Source organism: Arabidopsis thaliana, chromosome 2 (genome assembly GCF_000001735.4).
Source record: "Arabidopsis thaliana chromosome 2, partial sequence".
Taxonomy (NCBI): domain Eukaryota; kingdom Viridiplantae; phylum Streptophyta; class Magnoliopsida; order Brassicales; family Brassicaceae; genus Arabidopsis; species Arabidopsis thaliana.
This window is the reverse complement of record NC_003071.7, coordinates 6,756,282-6,783,089: the sequence shown is the minus strand read 5'-3', so window position 1 is coordinate 6,783,089 and position 26,808 is coordinate 6,756,282. Positions and strand designations below refer to the sequence as shown.

At 37.8% G+C, this 26,808-nt stretch overlaps 5 protein-coding genes and 3 pseudogenes across 17 annotated transcripts; 3 read left to right on the top strand and 5 right to left on the bottom strand.

The window, feature by feature from the left end:
- Window positions 1–71: 71 nt before the first annotated feature.
- Window positions 72–4,133, top strand: AT2G15540 (annotated as a pseudogene; the record flags this gene model as incomplete). Its single annotated transcript has 1 exon — window positions 72–4,133.
- A 77-nt stretch (window positions 4,134–4,210) lies between these two features.
- Window positions 4,211–4,899, bottom strand: LCR10 (low-molecular-weight cysteine-rich 10). Its single transcript, NM_127114.2, has 2 exons — window positions 4,780–4,899; window positions 4,211–4,653 (listed from the first exon to the last, which is right to left on the bottom strand). Exons 1-2 carry the CDS (start codon window positions 4,838–4,840, stop codon window positions 4,469–4,471), a joined length of 246 nt encoding a protein of 81 aa, NP_565375.1. The 5' UTR covers window positions 4,841–4,899; the 3' UTR covers window positions 4,211–4,468.
- Window positions 4,900–5,104: 205 nt separating this feature from the next.
- Window positions 5,105–10,376, bottom strand: MBR1 (RING/U-box superfamily protein). Of its 7 annotated transcripts, NM_001202601.1 has the most exons (9): window positions 9,927–9,973; window positions 9,698–9,835; window positions 9,126–9,173; window positions 7,264–9,006; window positions 6,790–6,840; window positions 6,563–6,661; window positions 6,335–6,487; window positions 6,051–6,156; window positions 5,105–5,447 (listed from the first exon to the last, which is right to left on the bottom strand). In NM_001202601.1, the coding sequence occupies exons 4-9, from the start codon at window positions 8,938–8,940 to the stop codon at window positions 5,191–5,193; spliced, it is 2,343 nt and encodes a 780-aa protein (NP_001189530.1). In that variant the 5' UTR covers window positions 8,941–9,006; window positions 9,126–9,173; window positions 9,698–9,835; window positions 9,927–9,973; the 3' UTR covers window positions 5,105–5,190. The 7 variants fall into 7 exon arrangements, with proteins under 7 accessions (NP_001189530.1, NP_001325051.1, NP_001118324.1 ...); NM_001124852.5 differs by lacking the exon at window positions 5,105–5,447 and having other exon boundaries at window positions 5,758–6,156; window positions 9,107–9,173; window positions 9,927–10,376; NM_001335454.1 differs by lacking the exons at window positions 5,105–5,447; window positions 9,698–9,835 and having other exon boundaries at window positions 5,819–6,156; window positions 7,264–7,937; window positions 8,004–9,006; window positions 9,098–9,173; window positions 9,927–10,144.
- Window positions 10,377–10,854: 478 nt separating this feature from the next.
- AT2G15520 lies at window positions 10,855–12,306 on the top strand (annotated as a pseudogene; the record flags this gene model as incomplete). The annotated part of the gene is made up of 1 exon: window positions 10,855–12,306.
- A 107-nt stretch (window positions 12,307–12,413) lies between these two features.
- On the top strand, window positions 12,414–16,468 carry AT2G15510 (annotated as a pseudogene; the record flags this gene model as incomplete). Its single annotated transcript has 1 exon — window positions 12,414–16,468.
- Window positions 16,469–18,338: 1,870 nt separating this feature from the next.
- On the bottom strand, window positions 18,339–19,383 carry AT2G15500 (RNA-binding protein; the record flags this gene model as incomplete). The annotated part of the gene is made up of 5 exons (NM_127110.1): window positions 18,339–18,429; window positions 18,683–18,721; window positions 18,793–18,828; window positions 19,003–19,151; window positions 19,300–19,383. The coding sequence occupies 5 exons, from the start codon at window positions 19,381–19,383 to the stop codon at window positions 18,339–18,341; spliced, it is 399 nt and encodes a 132-aa protein (NP_179152.1).
- A 205-nt stretch (window positions 19,384–19,588) lies between these two features.
- Window positions 19,589–24,660, bottom strand: UGT73B5 (UDP-glucosyl transferase 73B5). 2 transcript variants are annotated; one of them, NM_001202599.1, is made up of 3 exons: window positions 23,283–24,409; window positions 22,761–23,101; window positions 19,589–19,844 (listed from the first exon to the last, which is right to left on the bottom strand). In NM_001202599.1, the coding sequence occupies exons 1-3, from the start codon at window positions 24,271–24,273 to the stop codon at window positions 19,692–19,694; spliced, it is 1,485 nt and encodes a 494-aa protein (NP_001189528.1). In that variant the 5' UTR covers window positions 24,274–24,409; the 3' UTR covers window positions 19,589–19,691. The 2 variants fall into 2 exon arrangements, with proteins under 2 accessions (NP_001189528.1, NP_179150.3); NM_127108.4 differs by lacking the exon at window positions 19,589–19,844 and having other exon boundaries at window positions 22,381–23,101; window positions 23,283–24,660.
- On the bottom strand, window positions 19,590–21,455 carry UGT73B4 (UDP-glycosyltransferase 73B4). 3 transcript variants are annotated; one of them, NM_127109.3, is made up of 2 exons: window positions 20,359–21,455; window positions 19,590–20,164 (listed from the first exon to the last, which is right to left on the bottom strand). In NM_127109.3, the coding sequence occupies exons 1-2, from the start codon at window positions 21,338–21,340 to the stop codon at window positions 19,692–19,694; spliced, it is 1,455 nt and encodes a 484-aa protein (NP_179151.2). In that variant the 5' UTR covers window positions 21,341–21,455; the 3' UTR covers window positions 19,590–19,691. The 3 variants fall into 3 exon arrangements, with proteins under 3 accessions (NP_179151.2, NP_001189529.1, NP_973469.1); NM_001202600.1 differs by having other exon boundaries at window positions 19,616–20,155; NM_201740.1 differs by having other exon boundaries at window positions 19,616–19,940; window positions 20,777–21,455.
- Window positions 24,661–26,808: the final 2,148 nt, after the last annotated feature.

The following is a 26,808-nucleotide window of genomic DNA, read 5'->3' as shown; positions in this document are numbered from 1 at the left end:
TCTACTTCCAAGACTAAGAGTCCGGTTTTGAGTGTTGTTTCGGAAGGGATCCCACCTTCCGACAACAAAACATGAGGCTTATTTCGTGGAACTGTCAAGGGGTGGGACCGAAAACTACATCCCGTCGACTGGAAGAGATGTGTCGGATGTACTCTCCAGGTTTTCTTTTTTTATCGGAAACTAAGAATGATCTTGTGTATCTTCAGAATGTACAAGTTTCATTAGGCTTTGATTGTTTAAAAACTGTTGAACCTATCGGTAACAGTGGTGGTCTTGCTCTTTTTTATTCTCGAGACTACCCGGTTAAGTTTATCTATGTATGTGATCGTTTGATTGATATTGAAACAATTATTGATGGAAACCGCGTATTTATTACTTTTGTTTACGGTGATCCGGTAGTTCAATACCGTGAATTAGTTTGGAAACGTTTGACCCGTATTGGTATTGTTCGGTCTGAGCCATGGTTTATGATCGGTGATTTTAATGAGATTATCGGTAATCATGAAAAAAGAGGAGGAAAAAAGAGATCTGAATCCTCTTTCCTCCCTTTCTGTTGTATGATTGAAAACTGTGGAATGATTGATTTCCCCTCTACAGGGAGTTTATTTTCTTGGGTCGGAAAACGAAGTTGTGGAGTGGCGGGCCGAAAGAGACGTGACCTCATTAAGTGTCGGTTAGATAGAGCTATGGGAAATGAAGAATGGCATAGTATTTATTCCCACACGAATGTGGAGTACCTGCAGCATAGGGGTTCAGATCATAAACCCCTACTTGCATCCATACAAAACAAACCTTATCGCCCTTATAAACATTTTATTTTTGATAAACGATGGATAAATAAACCAGGTTTTAAGGAATCCGTCCAAGAAGGATGGGCTTTCCCCTCTCGAGGAGAGGGTGTTCCGTTTTTTCAGAAGATTAAAAATTGTAGACAAACTATATCTATCTGGAAAAAATCCAACAAAACAAATACGGAGAAGCTTATTCTTGAGCTACATTCCCAACTTGATTTGGCGTATGAAGATGAGAATTTCTCTACTGAAGACCTTCTTGCCCTAAAATGGAAGCTCTGCCAAGCGTACAGAGACGAGGAGATTTTTTGGAAACTTAAGAGTAGGGAGATCTGGCTCCAACTTGGAGACATGAACACAAAATTTTTTCATGCGTCCACAAGCAAAGGAGGGCTAGGAATAAAATTCTAGGTTTGCTAAATCAAGATGGCCTTTGGGTGGATAATGAGGTGGGAGTTGAACATCTTGCAGAGAATTACTTTGAGACTCTTTTTACCACGTCAGACCCACAAGTTTTTGATTCCGCTCTCCAGGAAGTCCCCGTGCTAATTACTGAAGAAATGAATAAATCTCTCACAAAGGTGATCTCACCAGAGGAAGTCAAGCGAGCTCTTTTTTCGCTAAATCCTGATAAAGCTCCAGGGCCGGATGGGATGACAGCTTTCTTTTATCAGCACTATTGGGACCTTACGGGGCCTGATCTTATTAAACTTGTCCAAAATTTCCATTCCACCGGTTTCTTTGATGAACGGCTGAATGAGACCAATATCTGTTTGATCCCAAAAACAGAAAGACCTAGGAAAATGGCAGAATTTCGCCCTATCAGTCTTTGCAATGTCAGTTACAAAGTTATATCCAAAGTTCTAAGTTCTCGTCTAAAACGTCTTCTTCCGGAATTAATATCCGAGACGCAATCTGCCTTTGTAGCGGAGCGCTTGATTACTGATAACATTCTTATCGCTCAAGAAAATTTTCATGCCCTTCGAACAAATCCAGCCTGCAAGAAGAAATACATGGCCATTAAAACTGATATGAGCAAGGCTTATGATCGAGTTGAATGGTCTTTCTTGCGAGCTCTAATGTTGAAAATGGGTTTCGCTCAGAAATGGGTAGATTGGATAATTTTCTGCATCTCTTCGGTATCTTACAAAATTCTTTTAAATGGATCACCTAAAGGGTTTATCAAACCATCGAGAGGTATTCGTCAGGGCGACCCTATCTCTCCGTTTCTGTTTATCTTGTGTACAGAAGCTCTTGTAGCAAAGTTGAAAGATGCAGAATGGCATGGCCGCATTCAAGGACTTCAGATTTCGAGAGCTAGCCCATCAACATCCCATCTTCTTTTTGCTGATGATAGCCTATTTTTCTGTAAAGCTGACCCTTTACAAGGTAAAGAGATTATTGATATTCTCCGCCTATATGGGGAGGCTTCAGGACAACAGTTGAATCCCGACAAGTCCTCGGTAATGTTCGGTCATGAGGTGGATAACTCTATCAGAAATACCATTAAAGTATCTCTTGGGATTCATAAGGATGGGGGTATGGGATCTTATTTGGGACTCCCAAAACAAATTCATGGCTCGAAGACTCAAGTTTTTTCCTTTGTAAGAGATAGACTTCAAAAAAGAATAAATGGATGGACGTCCAAATTCTTGTCTAAAAGGAGGCAAAGAGATACTTATCAAGTCTGTGGCGCAGGCTCTTCCGACATATGTTATGTCGTGTTTCCTTCTCCCCAAAGCTATCCGCTCAAAACTAAGTAGTGTTGTGGCTAATTTCTGGTGGAAGACAAGGGAGGAAAGTAATGGTATTCATTGGATAGCTTGGGACAAGCTTTGTACACCATTCTCTGATGGTGGTCTCGGGTTTAGAACGTTGGAGGAATTTAATCTTGTGTTACTAGCAAAGCAACTTTGGCGCCTAATTAGATTTCCAAATTCTCTCCTAAGCAGGGTGTTGAGGGGAAGGTACTTTAGGTATAGTGATCCTATTCAAATTGGAAAGGCTAATCGTCCTTCGTTTGGATGGAGAAGCATTATGGCTGCTAAACCACTCCTTCTCTCGGGTCTAAGGAGAACAATAGGATCTGGAATGCTAACCCGAGTGTGGGAAGACCCTTGGATCCCTTCTTTTCCACCAAGGCCTGCAAAAAGTATTCTTAACATAAGGGACACACACCTCTATGTTAATGATTTAATTGATCCCGTGACAAAGCAATGGAAATTAGGTAGACTTCAAGAGTTGGTTGACCCTTCCGATATTCCTTTGATTTTAGGAATTCGGCCGAGTCGTACTTACAAAAGTGATGATTTCAGCTGGTCATTTACCAAATCTGGGAATTATACTGTAAAATCCGGTTATTGGGCCGCGAGAGATCTCTCTCGTCCTACTTGTGACCTCCCTTTTCAGGGACCTAGTGTTTCGGCGCTTCAGGCACAAGTATGGAAAATTAAAACTACGCGTAAATTTAAACATTTCGAGTGGCAATGCCTTTCGGGCTGTCTAGCGACAAACCAAAGACTTTTCTCCCGTCACATTGGTACCGAAAAAGTTTGCCCTCGATGTGGTGCAGAGGAAGAGTCTATAAACCATCTTCTTTTTCTCTGTCCGCCTTCGAGACAAATCTGGGCCTTGTCCCCTATCCCGTCTTCGGAGTACATTTTTCCCCGGAATTCTCTCTTCTATAATTTTGATTTCTTACTCTCGCGAGGAAAAGAATTTGATATAGCAGAAGATATTATGGAGATCTTTCCATGGATACTTTGGTATATTTGGAAGAGTCGTAACCGGTTTATTTTCGAAAACGTTATTGAATCCCCGCAAGTTATTCTGGATTTTGCAATTCAAGAAGCAAATGTTTGGAAACAAGCAAATTCAAAGGAGGTGGCTACGGAGTACCCTCCTCCTCAGGTGGTCCCTGCTAATCTTCCCCCTACTCGGAATGTTTGCCAGTTTGACGCATCTTGGCATCTAAAGGACACCTTGAGTGGACATGGATGGGTCTTGGTAGACCAAGACATCGTCCTACTTTTGGGCCTTAAGAGTGCACGGAAGAGTCTATCACCACTACACGCTGAAGTAGATTCCTTGTTGTGGGCAATGGAATGCATGATCTCCTTAGGTGTCTCGGATTGCTCTTTCGCATCTGACAGTGCTGATTTTATCTCTCTTCTTGAAAATCCTTCGGAGTGGCCTACCTTTGTTGCTGAGTTGGCGACTTTTAGTTCCCTTGTCTGTTTTTTCCCTTCTTTTAGTATTAAGTTCTTTTCTCGTATTTACAATGTGCGGGCCGATTGCCTTTCAAAAAAAGCACGAGCCCGCAATAGTCTTTTTTCCATGTAAGCAAGTCGGTTCCTGATTGGCTCTCTCTAAAAAAGAGTATCTTTCCAATTACTTAATAGAAATGGTGTTTCGACGGAAGAAAAAAAAAAAAAAAAAAAAGAATCCACATAGAGAGTAGTACTTTGATAACGATCCACTAGTACAAAATATTGCGCAACATACCAAAGAAAATATTAGATTATATTATGAGAATTTAATTATTAATAATATGCATGCATAAATCATAATGTGAACTTGAATTTGGATTGTAAACTTATATAGTTGTATTATACACATTCATTAAGAGCATCTGCATGCACTTGTTTTATTTTCCTGTAGTACACCTACCGCCTCCTTTATACTTCTGGTGAGCGTCGTCTGCAAACCAAGCACATGCAAATGTTTGGTTTCCCAGTAGTACATATACTGCCTCCTTTATACTTCTTGTGACACAAAGACTTGCAATCTTTGGGAACACATTTCCCATTTGGTCCTACCGGTTGAGGGAATGAACATTGTCCATTCACCATCGCGCCAGATACTGTTATATTTTTTTAAAAATAGCATGAGTTTCTACTTTCTATTTTAAAAATGAAAAATACTTTATTTTCATATTATAAAATTCTAATCTAATATATTAAAATGAATTTTTAATGTAAACACAAACCTAGTACACAAATGATGAAGGTAGTTATAACGGTGAACGAAAATCGAAAAGAGTTCTTCATATCCAAAATGATAGAAATGAATTGCAGGAATTTATGGTTTTTTTTTTAGAGGATCAAAATGTGCTTTACATTCAAACATATATATATATATATATATGAAATAGTTGAAGTTAGATGATCTCATCTCATATTCAAAAAGTCTAATTTAAGCTATCCATCTCCTTTAGTTCCGGTTGAATTGGGCTCTAATTTTACACAAATTCTACATTTTTGCTTATTGCTACGATGAAAACTCTAGACCCAGTATTTTTTGTTTCTTCTTTTTATTATAAATCGTGTTCATTATAAATAAAGCAATGAAAAATCATTAAAATACATATCTTATTTGTAATGTATATATAACAAAACTGTTATAGATTCATACTGTGGGATCCAAAATTTATATTATTTAATAAAACTATTAGCTCAGAAAAATCGATTTGGAAATTTTGAATTGAAAATTTTTTATAACATTTCTCTGACTTATACGTGTCATCCTTGCGCAGAAGCCATGCTAATCTTCTCTGTATCGTCCCAATTTTATCGGATGTCCCCAAAGGTTTGGGGACAATCATCTTTATCATTCTCATAATAAATAAACACAACCTCCTTTCTTTATTGAAGCGGACTTCCGACATTACATAACAACCAAAACGAGACCGTTTAGAAAAAGGCCTCTCCCTCTCTTCCTTCATAAGCCCATTTAATATAATTAAGCAGCCAACCAAACCATGACCGTTTTGTACTTTTGTTTCTATGGATCAAGTTTCAAATTGTCTTTCTTTAGCATCTTTATATTCCACAGTTTCTGACCAAATCGAAGGAACAGTTTCTGTTATACATTTCGTAGATTAGATTTCACTTAGGACTATATACGGCTCCATTGTAAATGTTGTGTCAGCAACAAAATAGTCTTTGGCAAAATTATAAGGCCTTTTAATTGTTATCCATCTACCATCAGCTATCAACAGTTACAAATGATTCTAGTAAAAATGGGAATTATTCTCTTCTCCATGAAATTTTTATGAAATTGTCATAATGTTCTTTGAACAGTGTGACACAATTGAGTTAAGCATAACAATTAATTCTCATATGAGATATACGGATATAACAGAACTTTAAGATCACTATTTTTATTTTTTTCTTTTCGGTGTCGCAATGATGATGAATGGAGCCCGAAGGCACGGCGAAGATGAGACGTACTACGGCGTCTTTAATGCTTCGGTCTTACAAATGGGGCAGAGATTCTTGATCATGACCCATTGCTTGATACAGTCCTTGTGGAATTCATGTCCACATTTCAAGGTTCCTAGATTATCACCTTCTACATACTCTTCCTGTCAAAAACAGCAGCAATAGCTTTTAAACATCAGTTCATGTGTTGGGGCTTTATCTTATGCTTATCAATAATGGAAGCAAGCTCAGCAATACCAACTTTTCTTTATGTTATGCTTATCAATTAGTAGGTAAGTATCACACGAGTAAAAAACTTCTAGTTCATACTTAATCAAATACCTGACAAATGCAGCATGGCTCTATGTTCTGATGCAACTCAACAGAAGAAGGAGACGAAGATGTATGTTTGTGTTGTTTCATTGCTTTCAAAATGACCTCTTCACTTAGGCCAGTGCTCACATCACCTATGCGTTCCCCAAGTGCCAATAGCTCCTACATTCATTCCCACACATTGTTAGAAAACGGGAAGATTGTGATTAACAGTAAAAAAAAAAGAAGGATATATACCTCATACGACATGTTGTCCACATCAAGCCGCATTTCCCGATGCCTATCATGCATGTCAGTCATACCCTGGTAGATAAGTGGATCGAACACCATGTAATCCTTTTCAAATTGAAAAAAGGAAGATCACACATCAGGCCAACAGATTCACCAGGAAATGGAATGTGTTCTATCCATTAACTGATATTAACAGGTAGGATTGTCGAAAATCACTAGGGTCAAAATCATACCTCAACCCGTAGATTTTCTCCTCTTCTCATGGCATGCAACACCTGACGTATCTGGCAACAAATAGAGTAAAAAGTGCAACTCACTATTCAAACACTTATAGAAGTCCATCAAAACTAAATACATGTAGCAGCTGCTAAGGAGGTTAAAAACTAGATTAAGAAAACGAACATTCCCAAAACGTAAGACATCAATATGGTTTGCATATGGAAGTCATATCAGAGTGCATCAAACTGCTCTAGTTCTCATATAGAAAAACTTCAAAACAAAAAGACGAAAAAGTAAACTACAAACCAAGACAACAACCCATAAATGCACACTCTTAACCCCACTTACTCTAACATGAGATGCTTATGAGGGTAGGATTCTTCTATCAAACCATTGGATAATAAAAGATAGTGAAAGATACTATAAAGATTCATATATAGCATCTACCAAATTATCATACAAGATCAAGTATTTTATGGAACTCATACCTCAGAAATGATTTGATTCCTTCCATTACCGTCAGCAGCTAAGCTCCTCCCTATGTGACGCAAGTGGAGAAGTTCATTTTGTCTCTCCAATAACAAACCTGATCTTCTATGCCGTGAGCGATGGCTTCGGCTATTAGAACTAGATGGCATTGTCACCTCATTTGAGGAAACAGAAGGGCCTGCGGGTAATAATGGAAGAGGGCCACCATGACTAGCAGATGGAGATTCAATACTAGGAAATAAAGACCAAGGAGAAAGTTCTGATGTTCTCGATGGATTATGTGGTGGGGCATTCTGAGGAGGAATCCATGTGGGATTAGGCTGTGGCGTATGAATAGCTGAACTCGGCCCTGCTCGAGGAACAAAGAGAGAATCTACAGATGAACCAGGGCTTCCACGTGCGAAATTCCAAAGATCATGCACCGGCTGTCTCATGTCAGTTGCAGGTGCAAACAAGGGCTGCTCTTGGTTGCTTCTCGGTGTTTCCCACTGTGGTCCTAATCGCTCTGCAGGCATCCCAATACCCGAAGGATTACTGGCTCTAGAACTGAAAGAAGCATCCCAAGCATATTGGTGTATATTCCTGGTCAAAGCTGGGAGGTGGACTATATTTGTCTGATTCTCACCAGTGTTTGAGCCACTAGTAATTGATGATGATCTCACATCTGGAGGATCTACAAAAGGAGAGTTTAATGGTAAGTTCTGTTGCAAAGAACCAGTGGGACGTACAGAAGTCCCACCATGTGATACGCTGAATGCTACAGACTCTTGAGGCTGCCTGGGATTTAATCGTCTGCCAGCTCTAGATAAGGTGTCAGTGTTTCTTGTAGAATGAAAAGCACTGGCTGCAACTGCTCTTCCACCACCAGATCCAAACATTTGTTCTGTCCGGCCAAAATGATTAGTAACATTTGGAGAACTTTGTGAAGGTGTAGCCAAACTTAAGCTACTTGAAGCACCATATTGAGAAAGACTTGCATGCGAAGCACTATTTTCAGTCTGAACAATGCGGTTAGGAGTTTCACCAGAAAAATAATGACTAGGGGATCCTTCAAGAGCCTTTCTTTTGCAAGACGAACCCCAACCACCAAATGGAGAAGCAGGACCACTGCTGCTCTCCCCAGCGGCCTGAACTGAGCTTCCTAATGAACTCCCATAGCTATTATGACGGATAACTACCCCGGAAGTCTGTGCATTACAATTATCGCTGTCCATGTCCATACTCATATCTACATGCTGTGGCATAGGATTAGAACTTGAACCGCGCAAGAAAGACGGCACATTCCTGATGTGACTGCCAGCATGAACCCCTCCATCTACCATCATACCATTCAGACCTGTTTGCCTTCCCTCAGATCCATAGCCAACAAAGTGGTGAGTACCATCTTGAGGCAGCTGGTGACTTGTCTTTATTCCAATGGAATTGACCTGATCAGAAGGACCTGGTATGGAGCTGGATTCCCCAAACCTCCACCAGGTATGATCTTGAGCAGCATGAGAACTCGAACTTGCATAAGTTGGTCGTCCTGAAGGTGTACTATTGTTTGGAAATCCAGTGTCTGCTGGATTCAACATGGTATTCAAAGACGTCTCTGTGCAATAAATCGATTCACCATCTACTTGATTCACTTCAGTAGACGAACCACCAATACTGCGTGGCCCTTGCATTGGATTCATACCTTAAACTAGAACACAAGGACTCTCCAGTAAATAGAACAAAAGTTAAAAGAACTTTGAGGAGACCTAGAGTCACACAAACAGAAACAAACAAGAAAATAAATATGCATAAGAAATCCATGAATGAGGGAAAATTAAAAAACTGAAATAAGCGCACCCTATTTACCATTACGATCACCACATACCAGCCAGCAATCTAGCTTCAGGCTACACTCATGCTCCAACTATAGCTTCTGCATTATGTTTCCAATTGATACCACAAAAAGGCAAGATCAGAAACTTTCACTAATAAATGTCAAATTATCTATCATATATCAAAAACATCATTCCTATGTAATCAAAAGTTTCTTGCATAACTGAAATAAGTATAAATCATGAATTTCACAGTGTGAGTGTAGCAATTGAGCAAGTAAGTACCAAAACCTTGTCAAACTAGTGTAATAACTAACATATAAGCAAGTAACAAACTACCACTTGTAAACTTCATCAATGGATTCTTTAACATAGAATCCATTCAAAAGATGAAAGTACAGAGAAAACAAGGTACATGTTACATAAAGCTATGCTAATTTTTAACACAACAGAGAGTAAATATTGTCAAAACTTCTTCTACTTCATGAAACCAAAACAACTAAACTAGCATTGAGAACAAAGACCATGCGGTTCTAATATACTTAATTACCTAATCACAAAGGAACACTGAATAGCACATTTTCTGATTGCAATACCAAGTTACCAACCAAATCAAGTTACTTACATAAGCAATCAAATCCAAACAATCCGATGCCAAATTAGAAAATTTCGCAATCTTTGAGATGAGAAACCTAAAGTGGGTCAATCCCGATCCGTCTAGCTATTGCAATGCAACGAATCACGAACCAAATTTCACAACGATCTGAACAATGAACACAGATTAAAGACACATAGTGGTAACAAAAAAAAAAAAAAAAAGGTGAAATTTTTTATAAGATTGAGACAAATGGTACCTTCAAAATCCCTAAAGAATCAAATGGGTCTCATAAAAAGTTGAAATTGAAATCAAATTCATAAACTTTTTGGTAGTTTCAATTTCTGGGTGTGGTGTGGTATCCTCTCCTCTGCACGATTCTTAGGTTTTAGTCTCTTTTTCGATTATCACAACAAAGAAAAAAAATGCAAACTTTTTTATCAGAAAGAAGAAGAGGAATGAAAATTTGGTAATCAGAAGAAGAAGCACATAAGCAATGGATGAGGGAGAAGAAGAGAAGATTCAGAGACGTACAGATTTCATGTGACAAAATGTTAGTTATGTAATGAAAATTTGGAAAGATATGACTTTTTTTTTTTCTTTTGGAAATTAATAGAATAAAAGTTTGGTGCTAAATAATCTTCTCTGACAATTTTATTTAAGTGTTAGATTTTGCAGGACGTCACTTGTCTTAGTGGTGGTCTTGGTGCTGTCCTTTAGGCTCTAGCTATGGTAATAACTTCATACTAAAGACAACTGTCACCGTAAGAATAATTTGAGATTTTTCAATTGAGATGTTTAGACTTCTTTAACTTCATAATTACCAATTTTCAATAACTGTATATCATGTCGTTAGCAGTTGACGTCGAAGTATCCAATCCTAACAAGTGATTATTTTTTAGAAATCTATCTTTTGGGCTTAGAACCCTCTTTCTCTTTTAGTGTCTTTCACTAGGTTTAAAATAAAGCTTTTGACCGGAAACCATCTTTCTTTTCAGCCGAAATTAACTATTCTAACCCTTCGTGTTCATTATCATATCCTCTCAGCCATGCTCTACTGCTTTCGTTTTCTCAGATCTGGGTTCCATATCTCTGTTTTTTCTGAAGAAGTTGGTGGAGTTAGTTCAGCTCGATAGTCTTAGTTCTACGGTGTCTGTTTTCCTCTTAGCTTGAAGATGTCATCCGCCATGGATAGGGCATTGATGGAGATGTCGTTGGAAGAAAAGGAAGAACCGTTTGAAATGCCAGATCTTCCTGAGTATCTGTCTAGTGAGAGAAACAAATTCAGTCTCATTGGAAGGGTCCTGAACCCGGCTTGTCAACCGATGAAGAATCTCTTAAGAAATATGCCAAGGAAGTGGCAGAAAGAAGGAAAGGTCAAAGGAATAGCTCTCAATAATGAGAGATTCCAGTTCATTTTCGACTCTGAACATGATTTAGAGGAAGTGCTAGCGAAAGGAGTTCATACCTTCAATGATTGGTCAATCGTGGTAGATAGGTGGTATGAAAATCCTCCGGATGACTATCTTCGTTACATGCTACTGTGGGTTCAAATTTGGAATATCCCAGTCAATTACAACACGGCCAAGGCGATCACTAAGCTGGGTGATCTCATTGGTGAAGTTAAAGAAGTCGTCTTTAACCCAGAATTGAAACAAATTCGGGAGTTCGTTAGAGTGAAGGTGCTGTTTGATGTCTCAAGACCCTTAAGGAGATCAAAAGTTGTGAATTTCAGAAATGGAGGGTCAGCGACTGTTAACTTTCATTATGAGAGGATTCAGAAGAGGTGTTATGAGTGTCAACGGCTTACGCACGAAAAAGATGTTTGCCCTATCCTAGTAAAAGCTAGACAGGACCTAGCTACAGCCAGAAGGAAAGGCATTATCATTCCAAAAGCTACTACTCCTCCGATTCTGAAGGAATCAGACCCTTTATTTGGTGTGTTGAAAGAAAGCCAGGTGGGAGTGGATCCAAACACGGGAAGGCCGAGAATTGCTCCGGAAGTGTTAGAAGGTATGCGTCAATACCTTCGGGTCGCAAATGCTGAAGAACGATCTGTAAGAGTGGATAGAGTTATTCAATCAGTTAGTGAAGCAGAAAAGGACCCTTTTACTCAAAAAACAGTTCTGCGATTGGAATCTCTTCCAATTGTTCACCATGATCTGTCAAAGGAAAAAGGTGTGGTCTTTAGCTTTGATCAAGAAGGTTCTTCGAGTCAAAGTGGCAGAATCAACCTCAACTCGTCTCCTGAGAGGATAGAAGACTCTCAGCCTGAAAGAAACACAAGTTGGCTCAGGGAACCGGTGAAGCCTTTTGTGCTCAATGAAGGAGGTAGTTTCCTTGCTCTCTCTCAGCCTTTTACTGATAGTCCAACGGTTTATAGCCCTGGTCTCTTTGAGACAGGCTCTACTGGGACTTTTCAGAAAAAAGCAAAGCAGAGAAACAGGCCCCCAAAACATGCAAGGAAACCAAAACCGAGAGATCCACATTACAATGTTGCTGATCAGAAGATAGGGAAGGGTTCAGCTTCAAGTTCCAAAGACAAGAGAAAAGCAGTTGATTTGGGCACGAGCACTGCAAAATTCATCAAGCTCAGCTCAACAATGGTGGTCCCAATTGAGGGACCGTCCAACGCCTAATGAGTCTTATTAGTTGGAATTGTCAAGGCTTGGGACGGTCTCATGAATTGACGATTCCTAGACTCATGGAGATGAGACGTTCTCATTTTCCTGAGGTGTTGTTTTTGATGGAAACCAAGAATTGTAGTAATGTAGTAGTAGATCTTCAAGAATGGCTCGGTTATGATCGTGTGTACACAGTGAACCCGGTTGGTCTCAGTGGGGGTTTAGCTCTGTTTTGGAAGAAGGGTGTAAATATCGATGTAAGATATGCGGATAAGAACCTTATTGATTTTCAAATACAATTTGGCTCTTATGATTTCTTTGTCTCCTGTGTTTATGGAGATCCGGCTTTTAGTAACAAGCATTTGGTTTGGGAAAAGATTTCAAAGATTGGACTCAACAGAAAAGAACCTTGGTGCATGTTAGGGGATTTTAACGTTATTCTTCACAATGGGGAGAAAAGAGGAGGCCCAAGGCGTGGGGACTCATCTTTTATCTCTTTCAAAGACATGTTGGAATGCTGTGATATGTTGGAGCTTCCAAGTAAGGGTAATCCATTCTCGTGGGGAGGGAAAAGAAACAGCTTGTGGATTCAGTGCCGTTTGGATAGATGCTTTGGCAACAAAAACTGGTTTCGGCATTTTCCAGTTTCTAATCAGGAGTTTCTGGATAAGAGAGGCTCTGATCGTAGGCCAGTCTTGGTGAGGTTATCAAAGACCAAGGAAGAGTACAAAGGTAATTTCAGGTTTGACAAAAGGTTGTTCAACCAACCCCTGGTTAAAGAGGCAATTCAGCAGGCCTGGAATGGAAATCAAAGGGTCGGGGGCATGCAGGTTTTGGAAAGATTGAAAAAGTGCAGATCAGCTCTAAGTCGTTGGAAGCAGGAGAATAACAGCAACTCTTTAACTTGTATTTCTCAAGCTAGAGCAGCTTTAGAGCTGGAACAATCTTCAGGTTTTCCCAGGTCTAAGGTGGTTTTTACTCTGAAAAATGATCTTTGCAAGGCTAACCAAGATGAAGAAACCTTCTGGAGTCAGAAGAGTAGAGCCAAATGGATGCATGGGGGAGATAAAAACACTTCTTTCTTCCATGCTTCAGTTAAAGACAACAGAGGTAAACAACACATTGACCAGTTATGTGCACAAAGATGAAGTGTCAAAAGGGGCTATTGCTGAATCCTACTTCAAGGATCTCTTCAAGTCTTCAGAGGGAAGTAATTTTGCTGACTTGTTTGCCGGTTTTCAGCCAAGGGTAACAGAGGTTATGAACAGGGTCCTCACCGCCACTGTCTCTAAGAATGAAGTTAGAGATGCGGTCTTCGCAATAAGAAGCTCAAGTGCCCCGGGGGCAGACGGTTTTACTGGACAATCATTGGACTCCAAGTCACTCAAGAGGTTCAAAAGTTCTGGACAATCATTGGACTCCAAGTCACTCAAGAGGTTGCAGATGGTTTCTTCTTTCAGAAGTACTGGACAATCATTGGACTCCAAGTCACTCAAGAGGTTCAAAAGTTCTTTCTCAATGGTTCCTTTCCCAGGGAATGGAATTTCACTCATTTGTGTTTGCTGCCCAAAAAGAAGAAACCAGATAAGATGACTGACCTAAGACCAATAAGTTTATGTTCAGTAATGTATAAGATCATTTCGAAGATAATGATTAGGAGGCTGCAACCTTTCCTCCCTGAATTGGTTTCTCCTAATCAATCAGCGTTTGTGGCGGAAAGGCTGATATCTGATAATATACTTATTGCTCATGAGGTGGTGCATGGTCTGAGAACACACAAGACAATCTCTAAGGATTTCATTGCCATTAAATCTGATATGTCTAAGGCATTTGATCGGGTAGAGTGGAACTATGTTAAAGCCTTGCTCGTTGCTCTTGGTTTTCATTCTAGGTGGGTTCAGTGGATCATGTTCATGATTTCTTCAGTATCTTACTCAGTTTTAATCAATGACAAGGCATATGGGAATATCACTCCATCTAGAGGGCTAAGGCAAGGAGACCCACTATCTCCCTTTCTGTTTGTTCTGTGCTCGGAGGGTCTCACACACCTTATGAATAGAGCAGAAAGTTAAGGTCTCCTTAGTGGTATTCGTTTCTCTCCAACTGGTCCTGCCATACATCATTTGTTGTTTGCTGATGACAGCTTGTTTATGTGTAAAGCTGAGAAGGAAGAAGTCTCAGTTCTTAAGAACATCTTCAAAGTCTATGGTGATGCTACGGGTCAAAGAATAAACTACGAGAAATCTAGCATTACTTTTGGTGCTTTGGTGGGATCAGATTGTAAGGGTTGGATTCAAGATGAGCTTGGCATCACTAATGAAGGGGGCCAGGAACCTATTTGGGACTCCCTGAGTGTTTTAGCGGCTCTAAAATACAGATCTTAGACTACATCAAAGATAAACTCAAATCCAGGTTGTCGGGTTGGTTTGCTAGGACTCTGTCACTTGGGGGTAAGGAAATTTTGCTAAAAGCAGTGGCTATGGCAATGCAAGTCTATGCGATGTCGTGTTTTAAACTGACAAAGACTACCTGCAAGAATCTCACAAGTGCAATGTCAGATTTCTGGTGGAATGCCTTAGAACACAAGAGGAAGACCCATTGGGTTAGCTGGGAGAAATTGTGTCTTGCCAAAGAGAGTGGAGGCCTTGGTTTTAGAGACATAGAAAGCTTCAACCAGGCTCTGCTGGCAAAGCAAAGCTGGAGAATACTTCAATATCCTTCTTTTCTCTTCGCAAGATTCTTTAAAAGTCGATACTTTGATGATGAAGAGTTTCTAGAAGCAGATTTGGGAGTCCGGCCATCATATGCTTGTTGCAGCATTTTGTTTGGCAGAGAATTATTAGCTAAAGGGTTAAGAAAAGAAGTGGGCAATGGAAAATCCTTAAATGTTTGGATGGACCCTTGGATTTTTGACATTGCACCAAGACTTCCCCTTCAGAGGCATTTTTCTGTCAACCTGGATTTAAAAGTCAATGACCTCATTAATTTTGAAGATCGTTGCTGGAAGAGGGACTTACTGGAGGAATTGTTTTACCCGACTGACGTTGAGCTAATAACCAAAAGAAACCCGGTGGTGAACATGGATGATTTCTGGGTTTGGCTTCACGCAAAGACTGGGGAGTACTCTGTGAAATCGGGTTATTGGCTAGCCTTCCAATCCAATAAGCTCGATCTAATCCAGCAGGCTAATCTCCTTCCGTCAACCAACGGCCTTAAGGAACAGGTTTGGTCCACTAAATCCTCTCCAAAAATAAAAATGTTTCTCTGGAGAATTTTAAGTGCAGCTCTGCCTGTGGCGGACCAAATCATTAGAAGAGGCATGTCCATTGACCCAAGATGCCAAATTTGCGGCGACGAGGGAGAGTCTACAAATCATGTCCTATTCACTTGTTCTATGGCAAGACAAGTATGGGCTTTATCAGGCGTTCCTACTCCGGAGTTTGGATTTCAAAATGCGTCAATCTTTGCAAATATTCAGTTCCTCTTTGAGCTGAAAAAGATGATTTTGGTTCCAGATTTGGTAAAGAGGTCTTGGCCTTGGGTGCTTTGGAGATTATGGAAGAACAGAAACAAGCTGTTTTTTGATGGCATCACTTTCTGTCCTTTGAATTCCATTGTCAAGATTCAAGAAGATACTCTAGAATGGTTTCAGGCACAATCACAGATTCGTGTCTCTGAATCTGAGGAGGGACAGAGAGTGATACCTTTTACTCACAGCTGGGAACCGCCACCTGAAGGTTGGGTGAAATGTAACATTGGTTCAGCCTGGTCTGGGAAGAAAAAGGTTTGTGGTGGAGCTTGGGTTCTCAGAGATGAACATGGGTCTGTCATTTTACATAGTAGAAGGGCTTTTAATGGGTGTTCTAACAAAAAAGAAGCCAGCCTGCGATGTATTTTTTGGGCTATTGATAGTATGCGTAGCCATAGAGTTTCAAGGGTGTTGTTCGCTTTTGAGCCAGGAGACTTGTTGTCTGCTTTTACTAGGCCGAAAGCGTGGCCCTCTCTTGCATATAATGTTGGAGAACTAACTTATTTTTTGGACAAGGTTGAAGAGTGGAAGGTAGTGGAAGAAAAAGTGGTTTCCAATAGGGGAGCTTCTCTTATAGCTCAAAGTGTGGTACAGATTTCAGTCGTACGTCGCTTCCGGTCCTCCACGTTGGCTTTCTCAGCTCTTTGAGAGAGAGAGAATCTCTACCTAGACCTTACTCTTCTCTTGTTGATATTGGACTGTTTCCAATCACAATTTTTTGGTGATCGGTGCATATAGGTGTACCTTTCTGTAAGCTGTTGTTTTTCTTTTGTAAAGGTTCCAATCAACTTTCTAATCATCAATATAATATAATTCAGTGAAAAAAAAAAAATATCTAGAAAAGAATTTATTAACTATACGAAGTATCAGAGAATACATGATGATGTCAAGTATATTATTGTATCCTCATCTATACGAAGTAGATATATTTCATGACCAGATATTTGAATTATGACATCATATAGTTAATACTATAGACATGCAATTTCGGTACACTCATAAATTTACTCTAGCGAAGATCAGTGTTGATCGGAATTGACCAACCAAAATAATAGAAAAAAAAATTATATTTATTTTTAATATTAAAATTAAAATAAAAAGTAATTTTATTTGGTGTTGTATAATCAAAAACACTTAATGCATTAATTCTTATAATAGTTAGTTTTTCAATTTCAAAACTAAATTTTAAGTGTAATAAAAATAATTCATAAATTTTTAAGATAATAATATTTAAATTAAAAGCAGGAAAATCTTATTGTATTGGGTTTGATTCTAATGATTTTTATTGTAGAACATAATTTTTGAGGTTGGAAAATTACATAACAACAAAATTTTTGTATATAAATAAACCAAACCAAAAAGTTAGTATTTTTTTTAATTGACAATTTGAATAAGCAGTTTCCTTACTTAAATGATCCTAATAAGATTTTGAGGTTTTAATTTAAATTTTTATCTCATTAAAATTTATTAAAAAAAATTATTACACTTTTAGTTTAATTTTGAAAATGAAAAACTAAATATTATAAGAATTAATAAATTAAAATGTATATGCAAAATGTAGAATGTGTTTTTTGATTATTTTTGTTTTAAAATTAAAAACATAAACAAATATTTTTTCTTAATATTTTTGCTAGTCAACATTGGTTTTCACCGGAGTCAATCCATTGGTATACCGGAATTGTATGTCTATGATGTTAACTACATGACGTCGTATAGTTTAGACATGTGGTCATGCAATACATCTATTTCGTGTAGCTGAGGATATAATAGTATAGTTGGCATGTGTGACCATGTATTTTTTGATATTTCGTGTAGCTAGCAAAAAAATTTCCAATTTTCTATGCAACAAGCCTACAAAATAATTTCTCTTTGGTAGATTTATTTTTTATTTGTAACAATCAAATAGACCATTATTTGTTAGCTTTACTTGACCAATGCATAGAGAAATATCCAACAACCTTGTATTGGCTCCTTTATTTCATTGCATCTTTGATTTGATCATTCTGCTTTGGTAAAGAGTTTGAAAACTATATGGCATGCTCTTCCTTAGAGATCTTAGCATAAAGACTTATTAAGATATGATACTTGTTTCAAGAAGACATCCAAACTCTCCATTGACTTTAGAAATGTTGTTCAAAAGCTTTCCACATTGCAAGAAAAAGTGGTTCATCAATTACCTTTTTCGAGACTTAGCTTCTTCGTCTTTAAAGATTCATGTCTCTTCTTGCTTAATCTTAGAATTTTTCTACAATTTCATTTTCTTGCCACTTACTTGTTTCATTGTTAAGATTTATCCGCTTTGAGCCATTTTATCTCTATGGGCCATTTATCAAAAAAAATCATTTTTCAGATGAGCATACATGATCATGTTCTTACTGATAACACATGGTTAACGTCTAAACAAACCAAAAATGAAAATATAAAATCAATTTTCAAACAAAACGTATTAAGTTTGGAGGTGGAGGAGAATCACAAACCATGTCAAAGAATCCTACGGAAAAGAAAATTAAAAAAAAAGTTAACCATAAAACATTGATTTTCTAATTCCAGGACTACCAAGGGGATAGATTGGCATACGAGGACCAACAGATGGTGGCATTGCAACTGATCTCATTTGGGAAAACTGAGCTTGTTGACATTGTGGTGCAGGTACCCATTGTTACATGAAAATTTCACCACTATAAAGTTCACAGGAACATATAAAGTTCCAAAAGGTATCATCTAAATATTAGATTATAGAATGTACAACAGTTAAGGGTATATATGTGGGCATTCTTTCATAATTTATCCACTATTACACAAACAGAATTGGAAACAGTGAATAGAAAAAATAGATGTATTTGTTTTCAATCATTTTACCACTCATCTATGACATCTTTACAGATTCCACTGATAGTAACGCTGAAGAGTTATCACTACTAATCATGTACAAACTCAGTAAAACATTACAAATGGCTTACATCTTTGGCTGCTTTTGAGTTGAAAAAGCTACAAAACCCGAGCCCCTGCTTATGCCATTAGAATTCTGCATCACCTGTTATGTTTTAGGAAAGGGGATTTATATATGCCACCAACAGAATATAGTACAATTTAGATTAGCAGAGAAGGGAATTTTGGACGTAACAGTGCCATAAGGTGTAAAGAGCTCTTTGAGTTTCTCCTCATCTAAATTCTTAACATACAAGTTATAACTTTGAAACTTGTCAGCAATTTCCTTCAAACTCTGCTCATACGGAACCTTTAGTTCCATTTCCCTTTCAGACTTCTTCTGAGCTCTATCAACAACCCATTGCTTATCATCAAACGTGTTTCCCTTGAGAGACTCCACAGCCTTAGAAGCAGCATCAGCATTTTCAAAGTTAACAAACCCAAAGCCCTTGTTATCTTACGAAACTCACCAAAAGTGTTCTTCAAATCATCATCAGTAGTTGATTCAACAAGATTCTTCACATACACGTTGGTGAATATTGTTTTGCTACCAATAGAATCCCTTTCTTGCCTCTTAGGAAAGGTCCAACATACACTTGCTTGTCATTTAACAACATGCCGATCAATTTACTCATAGCTTTCCAAGCAGATTCTTCAGTTTCATATTGCACAAACCCATAGCCTTTTAATTGTCCTGAAAATTCCACAACTACCTAGCACAAGATTATGTTAAAGTAACAGGTAGCCTTTCTACTTGATGCAATTTCTGTTTAAACGCATATACTTAAATTTGCCATAGATGATATATATACCAAATAAATGTATTTCAGTATAGACTATTGGCTTATTAGATCTTTATTAATTATATAAGAACACACCACGAACATCAAAGATTAAGAAAAGTTAACAATCCATCTCACAACATTAAACATGCTCTATCTTTCTACTTTCTACCATTCAGCTCTTCCATAAACTTGTTCACATCATTATAAGAAGACCCTCCTTCTTCCACAGCGGCTTTAGCCATCTCGCCCAGCTCCTTAGCCCTTAGCCGCCTTTCCTCTGCCTTCTCACCACCAATCACTTCCCTTACTGCCTTCTCCACTTGTGCTCTACTAATCAACTTTCCTTTTTTCACCAACTCGGTAGCTCCAACGTTCACTCCTATTCTCAACACTTTTGTCAATAACTTCTCGTTGTAGAACTGTTCTGCCCCCATCGGCCAAGTCACCATAGGCAGCCCTGCGGCAATGCCCTCCAAAGTCGAGTTCCATCCGCAATGCGTCACAAATCCTCCGATTGCTTTGTGGTCAAGTATCAGCACTTGCGGGGCCCATCCGCGTATTATCAGCCCTTTTCCTTTATTCCTCTCTTCAAACCCTTTAGGCAACCAATCTTCATTTTCACCTGTCCCAACTACACCAACACCAAGTCATAATTGTTAGAAGTTCTACAAAGTAATATATAAAGTACACAAACCAATCTACTCATTGCTATGGCATCATAGCATATTTGGCAATAGGAAAATGTATACACAAATGTTAATATTTTTGGAAATATACTAATAAAGACTACATTGATTAATAATGGTTAAGGAGGAAAAAAATTACCTTGGTTTTCATTTTTGCTAACCACCCAAATGAAATTTTGTCCAGAGCCTTCAAGGCCGAAAGCAATCTCTAACAGCTGTTCGTTGGGTAAGCCGGTTCCGCTACCAAAGGACAAGTAAACTACTGAGCCAGGTGTCTTAGAGTCAAGCCATTTGAGGCATTCTTGCTCATCAATGTTTGCCTTTTTCCCTCTTCCGGCTTTCTCTGCAATCCCTCTGTTGGATAGTGAAAGTGGACCTATATGCCACGCTTTTTTCGCCACAAAACTACGGTAAAAATCAGCATAAGATGATTCCAGCTCGTAGAAGCTATTCACCAAAACACCAAAGCTACTGGTCTCTGATTCCCTGACTTCTTTCCAAAACTTTCCGAATGGAGTTTCTTCGTTGGTGACATTGGCTTGGTCTTCTGTAATAACTATGTCTCCAGGGAGACCAGGGATTACAAATGGAGTAGAACTCGAAGCGACTTTCTTGTGTGGCTTATGAATCCTCATGTTATACGAACAACACAAGGCAAAGGATGATGTGCCGTGGAACACAAGTCTTGGAACACCGATCTTCTCCGCGGATTCTGTTGCCCAAGGGAAGAACATATCGGCTACAAGAGCACTCGGTTTGGTTGTTTCAATGAAACTCTCCAACTGCTGTTTCATATACTTGGTAGAGAAAAGAAACTTCAAGAACAAGTCAAATGAGTCAGATTTTTGGTATGAGTTAATGAAGTCACGGTTCTCGCATCCTTCTGGCAATCCAAGCTCTACACAAGGGAAATTGAGGATCTTGATTCCGATTTCGAGATCAGGATTTTGAACTTTGAATGCTTCAATGGGTTTCTCCAAGATCTTAGCATTTATTGGGGTTGTGAGGAGAGTTGATTTGGCTCCTCTTCTAGCGAAAAGCTTGGCCATGTCTAAGAGTGGAATCATGTGGCCATGAGCCATGAAGGGGAAGAACAAAATATGAATTTGCTCTCTGTTCATGTTTGGTTTTAGGATTAAGAAGAAAAATGAAAAGAAAACAGAACAAGAATGGAAAATATTCTGCCAGACAAAACAAAGAGAGTCTCTTTTCTTAGCTTGGGACTTTGTCTGAATTGTTTCTTCCAGTTTCGGCCATATCGAGATATATACACGCACGTGTGCACTTAAAAGAAGACAGTGGAGGAAGATCAGATAAAAAATTAATTAACGAAGATCACTTACGTGTTTGCATACGTCATATTTTACTTTTGTGTTGCCGTATTCTGGTTCGTCATCTTTGGTTGGCTACAAACCGGGAATCGAGTCAGCACATGTGTTCTGTTTCTCGTAGAAGCAAACTTTGACTTCTCACTTAGCGATGAGTATTGTGCAAGCTATGAGCCATAAATTTCGAAGGCTTTGCATTTAAAGCCATGAGCCTATGGGGAATGGCAAAATAGCGTTTTTAAAACATATTGTCCGAATAGTGACTGCGTTTTGTGGTGTGGGAGAAGTGCGGTGCGGTTTAAATAGTAACAAAAATACATAGATATATATGTATATGTAAAGATTTTGATACTATTACAACACTGTTACGATGCGGTTTTGGGTGCGAGTTATGTCATCATTCATAGCCATAGTTCTACAAGTAGTTTTGTAAGTGGCTAAAGGGAAGACTTGAGTGAGAATTCTCATGGACACGAACATGGGGTTCTCGAGTAGTTTAATTAGGTTTGGGTAACATTAAGTCTTAATGTGAGAGATTTTCAAAGAGTCGAGAGGCCAAAAGAATGAGTGCTTAAGGAGAAAGACATGTAGGCTATGTTAGAAAATAAGGTTTGTGGAAACAACAAAGAATGTTTTATTTTTAGCTCGGTATACAATTTTGTAAAACGCTTGGATCAAGTTTGGTGGATCCAAGTGACATACGCTAAGAGTTTGGTGGAATAAACCTGAAACTATACTAGTTTAGGCCCTAGATTCATTACCAATTTTTCATCGCATCATTACTACACATACTTTGTTACTTCAAATTTATATACTTAAAATTCAAAGAAAATCCGACCTATATAATCCATGCCATATAAATCACATAGTAAGATCACAAGAAGTAAAAAGTATGCACAACGAAGATTTGGTATCTTAAAGCAGAAACTTGAAAATGCCTATCTTCAGGTCTATTCTTTATTATATAGAAACACACAATGGACTTTCTCTTACTAAACAGTAGCAAAAGCTAAGATGACATAAAGAACAACTCCAAAGAGGAACACAAAGTCAATAATCTATCTCAGAACATTAAACATATTCTCTTCCTCTACTTTCTACCATTCAGCTCTTCCATAAACTTGTTCACATCATTATAAGAGGACCCTCCTTCTTCCACAGCGGCTTTAGCCATCTCGCCCAGCTTCTTAGCCCATAGCCGCCTTTCCTCTGCCTTCTCACCACCAATCACTTCCCTTACTGCCTTCTCCACTTGTGCTCTACTAATCAACTTTCCTTTTTTCACCAACTCGGTAGCTCCAACGTTCACTCCTATTCTCAACACTTTTGTCAATAGCTTCTCATTGTAGAACTGTTCTGCCCCCATTGGCCATGTTACCATAGGCAGCCCCGCGGCAATGCCCTCTATAGCCGAGTTCCATCCGCAATGAGTCACAAATCCTCCAATTGCTTTATGGTCAAGTATCAGCACTTGCGGCGCCCATCCAGGTATTATTAGCCCTTTCCCTGTTGTCCTCTCTTTAAACCCTTCAGGCAACCACTCTTCATTGTCACCTGTCCCAACCATACCAACACCAAGTCATAACTGTTAAGAAAATTCTACATGATCACAAATAAAATACATGAGCCAATCTATTACTTGCCATGGTATCAGAGCATATTTGGCAATACGAATATATACACAAATATTAACATTACTATGTTGGTTAATAATGGCTGGGGAGAAACAATTTACCTTGGTTTTCATTTTTCCTAACCACCCAGATGAAACTTTGTCCAGAACCTTCAAGACCAAAAGCGATCTCTAACAGCTGGTCGTTGGTGAAATTAGTTCCGCTCCCAAAGGACAAGTAAACTACTGAACCAGGTGTCTTAGAGTCCAGCCATTTTAGGCATTCTTGCTCATCAATGTTAGCCTTTTTCCCTCTTCTGGCTTTCTCTCCTAACTCTCTGTTAGATAGCGAAAGCGGACCGATATGCCAAGCTCTTTTCGCCACAAAACTACGATAAAAATCAGCATAAGCTGATTCCAGCTCGTAGAAGCTATTAACCAATACACCAAAGCTATTGGTCTCTGATTCCCTAACCTCTTTCATAAACTTTCCCATTGGCGTTTCTTCTTTGGCAACATTGGCTTGGTCTTCTGTAATAACTATGTCTCCTGGGAGACCAGGGATTACAAAAGGAGTAGAACTCGTAGCGACTTTCTTGTGTGGCTTATGAATCCTCATGTTATACGAACAACACAAAGAAAAGAAAGATGTACCGTGGAACACAAGTCTTGGTACACCGAGCTTCTCAGCAGATTCTGTCGCCCAAGGGAAGAACATATCGGCAACAAGAGCACTTGGTTTGGTTGTTTCAATGAAACTCTCCAACTGTTGTTTCATATACTTGGTAGAGAAAAGAAACTTCAAGAACAAGTCACCTGAGTCAGATTTTTGGTATGAGTTGATAAAGTCAGCGTTCTCGCATCCTTCAGGCAATCCAAGCTCTACACAAGGGAAATTGAAGATCTTGATTCCGATTTCGAGATCAGGGTTTTGATTTTTGAATGCTTCAATAGGTTTCTCGAAGATCTTAGCGTTGATTGGGGTTGTGAGAAGGGTTGACTTGGCTCCTCTCCTCGAGAAAAGCTTGGCCATGTCCAAAATTGGAATCATGTGGCCTTGAGCCATGAAGGGGAAGAACAAAATATGAATTCTCTCAGAGACTTCTCTGTTCATTTTTGGTTGAAGAAACAAAATTCTAGGTTTTACAGGATGAAGAAGAAAATCAAAAGAAAACAGAACAAAAATACAAAAAACAAATTCTGCAGATCTATAAACTGAAATGTGTTATGTGATCAGACAAAACAACGACGGTTTCTTGTCTGGATTGGATTTAGTTTTGTACGCGGTCTTGAATTGTTCTTCCAGATTCAGACATTCAAGATATATATACACAGACACGTGTGCACGTTGAAGAAGACAGTGGAAGAAGATCAGATGAATTAATGGAGGCGAATCTAACGTCTTTGCTCACGTCATGTTTTAGTACTTTTTGTGTTGCCTTATTCTGGTTCGTTTAGGACCGAGTCTTCTTTGGTTGGCTATAAATTGGGAATCGAATATATATGTGATGTGTCTCGTAGAACCAAACTTTGACTTCTTACTTTAGTGATGACGACTAAGCCTTGATTTTTTTCTTTCTTAATAGATATGTCTTTAGCATTTCTACAATAAATAAAATAGAGTAATTAATCCCACTTACTACTATTTTGATAAATCAAAGTATCAAAACGGTTCTCTCTGATTGGTAATTTTTTTTTGTGAATTCTAAGGTTTTGACAAAATTAATTTGAACTGGCTCTGATTGGTGATAACAAAAAGAACAATAGGAATATGAATGAAAGAGAATAAAAGAAAATAAGAAAAAAAGGAAAATAACAATAAGTAGGAACCAAGAGTAACATAGGAATTGAACAAAATGATTATTGTAATAGTAATCAAAAAGGTGAATTAATAGTATTTAACATAATAATTAGTAAAAAATCATTTATTTGAATTTTGTTTATTAATTTCATTTAAAATTAAAGTTCTGCATAAATTTAAAATAAATTATATTATAAATTTCTCTTCAAAACATTTATTTATTTTATAATAAAAAATTAAATTATATTACAAATTTAAAATAAGTTTCACTTTAAAACATTTATTTATACTAATTTAAAATAAATTTATAACATTCATTAAATTGAAAGCTTGATAAAAAAAAATTTATATATCAATATATACTAAAGATATGGAAAATATTATATATAGAAATATAAATATTATCATAAAATCTATTTTAAATTTATTTAATAAATAAAAACGAATTTTATTTTTTTGTTCCTCTTGGTTCTTTTACAATTTTGGGGTGAAAGAATTTTGTTTTATCATTTTTTTTTTAGGAATGATGAGGAAAAATGTAGGACCCACATATCTGAAAATGGAACAAAAATACCTTGCAATTGGTAAAAAAACTGAAGAACAAAGAGGAACACGACTTTCCTACTCATTCATTTACCTCAAAAGTGGTTACCAATCGGAGCCTATAACTAAAAATGAACACTTATAAACGACCAAAAAAAAAAAATGAATCAGTACATCATAAAATTTGACCTAATTTCGTTCTATTTTGTAACGGTGGATTTGTATATGAATTAGGCTTAAGCCCACTTGGGACGACCCACTATAACATTTTTAAAAAAAAATATTGACAAAATAATAAAGTCATAATTTTTTATATATATATGGTCTCATTAGTATTATAATTAATAAATTATATATATATATATATATATATGGCTAGATGAGAGGTCTGAGACTGCAGCTATTTTTATTATGGCTTGCCGAGAAACTCGAGCAGAGTGTTAGAACATTGATTAAAAGAATGAAGATGTGATGGCAATTCCTGAAAGCTATCGTTGTATCAGAGGAAGCCGGTGCATCTATGCATGGATTCACCTCCATCTTTTCACTGACATCATGTGCAAGTGACATCTAAGTTTAGCTGATTTAGCAACTGTTTATGTTTGAAAGAAAATAAGCTAAAGCTTACGATTTTGGTAGAGCCATGACTTTTTATGTTTGCATGTTTATCCCTACAGTATACAGAGAAATTGACGAGGACAATCGTCTTTCTCTCCATAATCTACAAAGAAGATGTAAGTACCTTTGAATCCAGTAGAGGTGTTTTAATGTGATGAATATAAGAAAGTGTATAAGATGTGTAATGATCTAATGATTGTCATGATTGAATAAAGGAATGATAAAATCACAGAATCGGTTAGTCTGGAGCTTTAATCATTGTGAATTGGTGACAAGTAAAAAAAAACTAATATACTTTTCTCTCTTCTCTGAACGATCACTACCACATTCAAGAATCTTTTTTCTGGTTATTAGTGTGTGCTACCACATTATATTACATTGAACTCACTGCCTTTTTTAGTATATTTTTTTTCTTTGAAAACAATAAGACAGTTTGTTCAGTTGTTGTTCTGATCACCAGAAGAATCACAAATCAGTTCTTTTACTTCAAGAACTCGGTTCAAGTTATATGGAACAGATGAAGCCAAATTATATTTAAACAAAGACTATTTAAGAAAAAGAAAAAAAATGCATTATACTTATTTCTACTTTTTTGTATAAATATAATTTTTTTTCACAAAAAACGGTTTTCCAAAAAATGCAACACAAAGCGGAGTGTACACCAATGGGATTGGATTTCTTAGCTCT

Bases quoted from the DNA above. Each gene is read 5' to 3' on its own strand.
- LCR10 (NM_127114.2), bottom strand. From the start codon at position 4,840: ATGAAGAACTCTTTTCGATTTTCGTTCACCGTTATAACTACCTTCATC. The intron at 4,654-4,779 runs GTTTGTGTTTAC...AAAATATAACAG, and splicing joins CTTCATCATTTGTGTACTAG to TATCTGGCGCGATGGTGAAT.
- MBR1 (NM_001202601.1), bottom strand. From the start codon at position 8,940: ATGAATCCAATGCAAGGGCCACGCAGTATTGGTGGTTCGTCTACTGAA. The intron at 6,841-7,263 runs GTATGAGTTCCA...ATTTGTTGCCAG, and splicing joins GGAATCAAATCATTTCTGAG to ATACGTCAGGTGTTGCATGC. The intron at 6,157-6,334 runs GTATTTGATTAA...TGTTTTTGACAG, and splicing joins AGCCATGCTGCATTTGTCAG to GAAGAGTATGTAGAAGGTGA.
- UGT73B4 (NM_127109.3), bottom strand. From the start codon at position 21,340: ATGAACAGAGAGCAAATTCATATTTTGTTCTTCCCCTTCATGGCTCAT. The intron at 20,165-20,358 runs GTAATTTTTTTC...GTGTTGGTGTAG, and splicing joins TAGCAAAAATGAAAACCAAG to TTGGGACAGGTGAAAATGAA.
- UGT73B5 (NM_001202599.1), bottom strand. From the start codon at position 24,273: ATGAACAGAGAAGTCTCTGAGAGAATTCATATTTTGTTCTTCCCCTTC. The intron at 23,102-23,282 runs GTAAATTGTTTC...TGGTTGGGACAG, and splicing joins TAGGAAAAATGAAAACCAAG to GTGACAATGAAGAGTGGTTG. The intron at 19,845-22,760 runs GCAGAGGAAAGG...CAAGTGGAGAAG, and splicing joins AAGTGATTGGTGGTGAGAAG to GCAGTAAGGGAAGTGATTGG.